Source organism: Neovison vison, chromosome 11 (genome assembly GCF_020171115.1).
Source record: "Neovison vison isolate M4711 chromosome 11, ASM_NN_V1, whole genome shotgun sequence".
Taxonomy (NCBI): Eukaryota; Metazoa; Chordata; class Mammalia; order Carnivora; family Mustelidae; genus Neogale; species Neogale vison.
In genome coordinates, this window is record NC_058101.1 from 69,003,457 (window position 1) to 69,011,880 (window position 8,424).

Genomic DNA, 8,424 nt, shown 5'->3' on the forward strand with positions numbered 1-8,424 from the left:
TTTCTTTATATCCTTTGCCATTGGATTGTTGTCCTTGGTCAGATTCTCTTTACACATCATGGGCTTAATATCTTGTTTGTGATGTCAACTGTCAATAATTTTTCCAGTTTATCATTTGTCAGTTGACTTGGTTTTTGTGTCTTCCACCACATAAATGTTTTTGGTTTCCATGTGGTCTAATCTGTCCATCCTTTTCCCAGGGGATTTTATAAGGTATTTGCCTCCTTCTCATATTAGACTATGTTCCCACTGACATTTTTGAGGAGGGCAGGGACTACTTGGTACACTTCACCCCAGGAAGCATGCAGGCAGTTGGGAGCCCTAGGAAGTCTAAGTGAGAGCCCAACTCTGCCATCACCTTGGAGGTCATCCTGCAGTTGTTGTGACCTTGAGAACAGTAGTTTCTTCCCTTCTGAGAATGAAGGAGAGCTCTGCAGAAACTACTGGAAGAGGATGTGGCCTGGTCACCCTATTCAGCAGCGACCAACAGAGGCTCTGGAACCAGACACACATAGGCTAGGGTTGGTTTCTGATGCCAGCTGTGTGGTTTTACCACTTCAAGCCTGTTTTCCTCATCAGGAAAATGGAGAAGATGGCAGTGTCTGCCTCATGGAGCCTAGGTCATGGGGCTGTTGTGACAGCACATGACATAACATCTGTGCTTTGTGCTCACTGCAGTCAATTGGTCAGTACCTGCTCCTTATGAGGACTATGAATTCACTGAAGAAAGGAAAAGCATTCACAAATTAGTTAACACGAGAAAGTGCTAGGAAAGTGCTATTAGTCTGAATCACTAAGATCAGCATTTTGTGACGACTGCATCAATACCTCAAGATTAATGTATCCCTTCCCTAACAGGAGGCAGGGTAGGGGACATACTCCTTGGCCAATTACTACCCAATCCTACCAAATTCTAGAGCTGTGAACCCTAACTCCAGTATGTATTTCCGGTTCTAGATCTCCATTCCTGGGAAATGAGAAGCAAGAACCTGCAAAGGCCTGAAAGCAAATAAAATGAAGCACAAGACTGATTCCATGAAATGACACAAACAAGCTGGAAACGGGAGGCCCCAAGAACCACAGTAGCAGACATGCAATCTGGACACAGTCTGAAGCCTGCACACCCACTTACATGCTTTCTTATAAACCTACTCAGATTCCTTACCGGGGGAAGGAATGGGTTCCTTCCACACCTTCAATAGAACAGATGAAGAAATCAGTGCTCTTGATGGTGAGGAGCCTGGATGCCTTTCTTCCAGCTTTAACGAGACTGGCCTCAGCAGAATGAGCATTCTTGAGAGGCCATCCCTGAGCTTCTTGACTAAAGGTGCCCCACTCTCTCTGTTTCTCATCAGTGTCATATTCGCCTCCCTGATTCCTTCCACAGCACTTATCACTTTCTGAAACTATCCCGATTATTTATTTATATAATTACATATCTTTTCTCGCCTCAATTAGAAATTAAGCTCCATGACGATAGGACACTTGTTCTTCATTGAATCTCTCTTATCTAAAATTGTGTGATACACAAAAGATGTTCAGTAAATACTGCTGAATGAAGGACACACTACATCCCAAAGTTGCAGAAAGTGGGAAACGCAAGAAAAATAGGTCAAGAAGAGATGTGGTATTAACCCTTTCAATCCCAGACGGTTTCATTCATCCAGTAAACAATTACTGAATACCTACCAAATACTGAATCAAGTAGTGGCTCCTTCTCACCAAATAACAAGGTACACATGGTCAGCCATAGATGGAAGGCTCCAACCAGAGACTATCTTACCGTACCAGCCACATAGTCACAAACTTTTAAGCTCCTCTGTCTCTTTCTGCCTCCTCTCCTTTACTCACCCTTTCAGTTTCAACTTGTCATTTCTTCAGGCAGGCTTTTCTGACCCTCAATCTACACTGAGGCCTCCCAACCCCCCCAGTAATGAGCATCACATCCTGCTCTTTCTCATCATCATGTATTAATCACACTTTAAACTACAAATCAGTTTGTCTGCTCATTTGCTTAATGGCTATGTCTCTCACAGGTGACGAAAAGCACCATGAAAGCAGATACTATGTTGCCCTAACTGCAAACCCTTTACAGTAGTTGCATAATAAATAGTTCTTGAGCCAATTGATACAGCTTTACCCTTTCTTCTTCTTCTTTTTTTAAACTCGTAGTTCATGGGTAAAGCACTATGCACTTTAAAGCCACACTCACTAGGCTGAGCACCTCAAAGGTGAGTTATATAGTAGAAACAGTGATAACTATTGAGGCCAGATCATGCAGGTTTGGTTATTATTTATACTATAGTTGTGGACAAGCCATCTAACTTATCTGAGTTAGTTTCTGATCTATAAAGTCAAGAGACTGAACTAGATTAACCCGAAAGGCTGGACTGTAAGTGACCCACTGATGATTAAAGAAGAGACCAGATTAGCAAGGAGGACACTATCTTCAGGATTAGGCTAACCTGACTGATCTGGCTCTAAACACCTTATGCCCTCCAAGAAGTGCGAACTTGGGGCTACTTGACAAGAGACACAAATCATAGGGTTCTACCCTATCTTGTGCGGCTTTGTCAGCATTTTATTGCCCCAGCCAGGTGGACAGCACTCAACTAATTTCCACCAAGTTAAAATTGGGACTCTAGGTAAAAGAGTACAGAGAGCCCCTCCAAACCTCCCAAAGAGCCAAATCGTGACTTACAACACATTAAGTCAAACTGTTTACCTTGATTCGAGGCATAGTAACTGTAGGCAGCTTGGCTTCAGCCACAAAACTATGAGATGCTCCTTTCTCCACAAGATAAGTTGTGTAGGGCATAAATTTCACACCCTTTGACCCAAACACAAAATCATCTCTCAAGCCATCTATCAGCATAATAACAACTTTTCTGAATAGAGGTGGTGGGAGCTTGGTCCAGTTGGAACGGTCTCCTAAAAATGTTTGAAAGGAAAAAGGAAATTAAGTTTTTAAACTGTATTTAGCCCCCAAGCACCTTATAATCTGCTTCTGGCCCACTTCTCTAGCACATATACTGTCATATCTACCTAACCCAAGCCAAAGAAAAGGACCGGTTACTGGACAGTGCGAGGATAATGAGGAAGCTGAAGGAGCCCCAGTATTAACCATGAATTGCCCTATGCATGGTGTGTATTGGGGAAGGAGAGTTCCTTCGTGAGAACCCTGGATATCTGACATTTACGGAGCTTGATTCAAAACACAGTGCAGCAGGTAGAGGATGGGCAAGCGTCTACAAACTGTCTACACGGTCAGTGGCTGGTATTGTGGGGACCTAGTCAAAAACGGGAGAGACTTTACCTAGTGTGTACTACTGGGTAAGTGAGGGCCACTGGCAGGAAAAGGGGGACATTCACTGAAAGAATGTCACAGAAGAAAACGCAGTGCTTGGGGTCAGCGGAATCTTATATGCTGTGTCTTATTGAGCAGAAAGGGTGTCTGGGAAAGGGAGTGACACAACGGACTGTTCGGGCAAGGGGCGGGGGTGTGACGGGACGAGCGACGTCAGGAGACGAGTTAGAGCAGGTGTGCAGAGCTTTCTCTGCGGCGACCAGGGAGGAGACTGCAGCGTGGCTGGTAGTGGTGGGTGCCACACGCTGTGGCGTACAGAAAGGGGCTGGGGCGGTAGAGAGAGGACTCCTGGGCGTGGAGTCCTCTCCTCCCAACGAGGAGAGCACTCGGAAGTCCCGAGGAGTGCAAGAGGCGATGCTCACAGAAGGCTCCTTTGGAGAAAGGGGTGGGGAGGAGCGGAGACGGCCGGGAGGGGTCCGTACCAGCTGAGGGCTCGGGCGCTGGAGGCTCTGCTTGGTGCTCCGTCCTGGAGGAGGAACGAATCGGAGCCGGGAAGAATCCCCGAAGGAAAAGCGCGACCCCGAGCACCTGGATCACCACGCAGCAGGCGGCAAAGGTCCCGGAGCCTAGCCGCATCGTGCCTAACCGCTGGGCGCGGATCCCGGGTCCCAGACCCCAGTACGAGACCTGCCCCGACGGGCGGCTTCCGGGAGCAGCCGCCGAACAAGCGTGAACCGGCCCGCATAACTGGTGCCGGCTCAGTGTGTCATCACGTCCGCCGTCGCGCCGGAAATACGCAAAGGGAAGGCACTTGCCGGTGCCGGCAGTCCCCACAGTCCCCACAGTCTCCCAACCCCTTGCCAATACTCCCGGCGCGTGCATGGGCGAACTCCCTCCCGCCCGCGAGGCCCCGCCCTCGCGTCCCAGTAGGTCCCGCAGGGTCTGGTTCGGGAGGTGGGAGGCTGTCTTGTGCCATACCTCCTGCTAGGAGCTCTCAGCTGTGTCTCATCGGCCTGCCGTGTAAGGTGCCGTCGCCTCCGAGCGCTCACCTGTCGTGGGCAGGTGTGTGCCGCGGACTCCTTTAAGCTGCGCCGCTGTCCCATTGCGGAGTGACCTAGAGAAGGTCAAGGCGTCCGTATGCAGACCAGACGCCAGTAACTTGTTGGGATCCCGTGCGACCCCTTCTCCGAACGCCTCCTCTGTCCCCGGCCTCGACGTGTGCTGGGGCCAGGAATTCGCTGGAGGCTGACGCGCCGGGCTGAGCTGTGGAGGCGGCTGCCCGCCGCACTCCGGAGCCCGGGACTGACCGGTTGCAATAGAGAAGCCCGCGGTTTTCCGCTCTGGCCGGCCGGTGCTCTGTGCTCGCAGCTCCGCTGCTGTCATGCCGTGGGACAGCAGCTGGGGTCACGCCCGTCTTCCACCAGCCTTCCCTCCGCACCTTTCTTGGACCCGAGCCCCGTTCCCAGGCCGAGGCGGGCTCGAAGGGGTGTCTGCAGGCCTTAAATGTGGCCCTGGGACAAGTCTGCGACCTCAGGCTGTGGCGGTTATTGGTTTCCACCACCTCCCAGTACTCACTCACTCTGAGTGCACAGTCTGACAGCCTGTGCTTTGAATCTCCACACTTTGTTGACTTTTAAAAGAAAAAGGGCGCCTGTGTGGCTCAGTTAACTTAAGCAACTGCCTTGGCTCAGGTTATGATCCCAGAGTCCTGGGATCAAGTACCGCATGGGGCTCCCAACTCTGCTGGGGGTCTGCTTCTCCCTCTGACCTTCTCCTTGCTCATGCTCTCTCTCTCTCTTTCAAATAAATAAATGAAATCTTAAAAAAACCCAGAAAACAAAACAAAACCAAAGATTACATCCTTCCTTACAGGGGTCTTTGTTATGGGCTGAGTTTTATCCTTCCAAAAATTCATTATGTTGACATCCTAAACCTCAGTACGTCAGAATCTGATTATATTCAAAGATACATTTTAAAGAAAATAAGGTATTAACTTTAAAAATAAAACTGCCAGTTATTTTACCTGCCAAGTAAGTTTATTCAGAAATGCAAAGAATTGTAATGCAAGACCAGCAAGTTATAGCAAACATGGAAGAGGTTGTTCTATTTTTATTTAATTGATTTTATTTTTTTTTAAAGTAGGCTCCACCAGCATGGAGCCCAACAGGGACACAGGTGAGGTCCGTGTGCCTTCCCATCTCTGAGATGCAGGAGCCTTGAGTCCCACCAAGAGCAAAGTTGTTTTTTCAGCAAGTGGAAGAGCGTCTTGCCATCATGGGAGGACAGAGAGCACTGGATGGTGGCCGCTGCCTCTGACCCTGGGTTAACTCCTTCCTTCCCTGGGCTTCAGATTCCACAGCTGTGCAGTCCCCCACCAGTGATGCAAAACTTGCAGCTTTGCCAGCCCAGCATTTGTTCTCACACCCAAGTCCAGCACCTCAGCTTGTCTTTGGGAACAACATCTCACCTGCTTCCTATCCAGACAGTTCCAGAGGGCAGACCCTACATTCCACCCACCTTGAAGATGGACGTATGATCCAGGTCTACCCAACCTCATGCTCTGCCTTCTAGGTGCTCTGATGGCTTCAAGAATAAGAATGTGACCCAAGACAGACCAACAACACTTAAAGCCATGACTTTTCATGGAACCCAAGAGAAAGAGAAACACTTCCCAGTAGAATCGATGGTGAGGGGATTTTAGCCTGGAGTTGCTACAAGCCCCAGATCCAGTAAGAGAGACTGTCTGTGAATGAGTCCACCCTAGAGCACTTGGCAGGATAGAGGGTTGGAGATGGTCCAGGTCACACTCTGACAGTGTGATCCCCTGGGCTTGCAAAGTCTAAACACATTCCTAACTTGCCTCATGCAAGTATTAATTTTTTCCTGATCATTAAAAAATATTAATTTATTTTACTTCAGTAGGTATGTCTGTTGGGTCCATGGTCAAAGGAGCGAGACTGATAAAAAGCGAAGGTCAAGCAAAGCTTTATTTCATGCCAAGCATTGAGAATCAAACTGACTGGCCAGGGCCATCTCTTGCAAAGAGGCCACCCCTCCCAGCCTCACAGACTAACTTTTATAGAGTAAAGGTCATATGGTTGAGCCTGGCCACACATAGGTGACCAATTGAATTACAATTCACCCTATAGTAGCTATTTGAACTAGCCCATCACTCTGGTCAGAATTAGCACCCAAAAGGCACCCAAAAGGCAGGGCCCACATTCTTGGGTGGTTAGGGAAGTGCTTTCCTGATTGGATGTCTCCACCTGGCTTGACTCATCCTTGTATTCTGGGCTCTGTTACCTCCCCCTGACCTAACACGTCCTGGTATATGGGCTCTGTTATCAGAGGCTGGTCAGTCCTATTTTACTGGTTTCCCAGACTTGTTTCTAAGTAAGTTCTTCTGGGGGTGGGGGGGCTGGGTCAATCTAAGTTTACCTCATAAACAACAAAATGGCTCGCTCTGGCTAAGTAGGCCCTTACAATGTCCTATTCTCCTCAAGCCAAAAAATCTCAGCTGACTTATCAGAATCCACAATCCCTGAGACTCCCTGTGCATGGTGTCCTCACTGGTCAGGGCATGGCTAAGGAGGGGAAGGCTGAGTGGATCAGGTCTCAGAGGAGCTCCAGAACAGCTCTGTCCCTGTTCCTTCTCTGTCCTGGGAGAGGAGAACCCTTGAACAGTGAGTGGAGAACCAGCAGGAGGAAGCGGTCCATGGATGACTAATTGGTCTGCTTGTTTTTTCCATATTTTAAGGTCCTTTTGTTAATCACCCATTTCCTCTAGGTTTCCTGTCTGGTACAATAAGTTTCTTCTATTTGACATTTTATTTCTTTCTAGTCTACAGAATAGTCACATTTCATGAACAAATATTGATGTGTTATTTTTAATTAAAGTCCATATTTTACTGAGGTTCCTTCTGTTTCTCCTCCTGCTCCAGTGTCCCTTTTCCAGCTCATGCCTTTCTAGGCTCTACTTGGCTGTAACAGTTTTTCAGACTTGCTTTGTTTCAATGATCTTGGTGTGTTGAGGAGGACTGGTCAGGCATTTTGTAGAAAGTCTTCTATTGGGATTTATTTGTTTTCTTCATGATTACATTGGGATTATGGATTTTGAGGAACCAGATAAGAGAGGTAAAGTGCTCTGTCATCACTTTATAATAAGGGAACGCTTGTCACTGTCCGTGTTAATGTTGGTCACCTGGCTGAAGCAGTGATGGTCAGGGTTCCCCACCATGAAGTTACTCTTTTCCATGAGCATACAGCATGTCTTCATAAGTAGGAAAACACTGCACTGAGCCCAAACTTTAGGAGAGGGGAGTGAGCTCCATTTCATTAATGGGTGGCTGAGTGTCTACATCTACTATTTGGAATTCTTATAGGAGAGGTCTATTCAATTCCATTTGTAAAAAACAACAACTATGTAATCTGTTGATAGAAATGCAACTGAGTAATTTAAATGATCCCAATGGCTTCACTGAACAGTTCATTAATTGGGCAGCATCCCATTTAGCAAATGGAAAGGAGCTCCTTTTAGCTGCAGAGAAGGGAAGGGAGAGAGGGGATTGGCAGAGAGGGGATTGAAAAAAAAAGGCAGAGAGGGGATTGAAAAAAAAAGAAATTACTAGAAAAGGATGCAGTCTACTTCAGGCAATGTCTCCTTCCAAAGGGCAACAGAAGGGGCCATTCAGTTCATTTTCCAGCCTGACTGGTTAAAGTTTACACAGAGGTGAGAGTGTGTGAAACTGCAGTTAGATCAGGTAATAAGTCTTGGTTTGCTGGCTTGCATCTCTTGACACAACTGACTCCATTTTGGGCCTGTGGTTTCTTTTAAAAAAGTCATTTATTTTGGTGCACCTAGGTGGCACAGTTAAGTAGCTGCCTTCAGCTCAGGTCATGATCTCATGGTCCTGGGATCAATCTCCATGTTGGGCTCCCTGCTCCTCAGGGAACCTACTTCTCCCTCTCCCTTTGCCTCTCCCTTCTGCTCATGCACTTTATCTCAAATAAATAAATGAAATCTTTAAAGAATCATTTATTTTTACCAGTGTGGACACCAGGGTAGGTTATGCTCCAGCACTACAGTGTTTGGTTGCTGTCTCATTCCTGCTTTGGGA

The 8,424-nt window shown here is 47.5% G+C and overlaps 1 protein-coding gene across 2 annotated transcripts in view; it reads right to left on the reverse strand.

Annotated features, from left to right (window-relative positions):
• PIGG (phosphatidylinositol glycan anchor biosynthesis class G) overlaps positions 1–4,051 on the reverse strand; it is a 45,434-nt gene extending 41,383 nt beyond the window's left edge. For both annotated transcript variants that reach the window (XM_044268006.1, XM_044268008.1), the window contains exons 1-2: positions 3,790–4,051; positions 2,726–2,931 (exon numbers count right to left, since the gene is read on the reverse strand). In XM_044268006.1, coding sequence (XP_044123941.1) covers positions 2,726–2,931; positions 3,790–3,943 — 360 coding nt within the window. In that variant the 5' untranslated portion in view covers positions 3,944–4,051. The remainder of the gene's footprint in view (positions 1–2,725; positions 2,932–3,789) is intronic.
• Between the last annotated feature and the right edge of the window lie 4,373 nt (positions 4,052–8,424).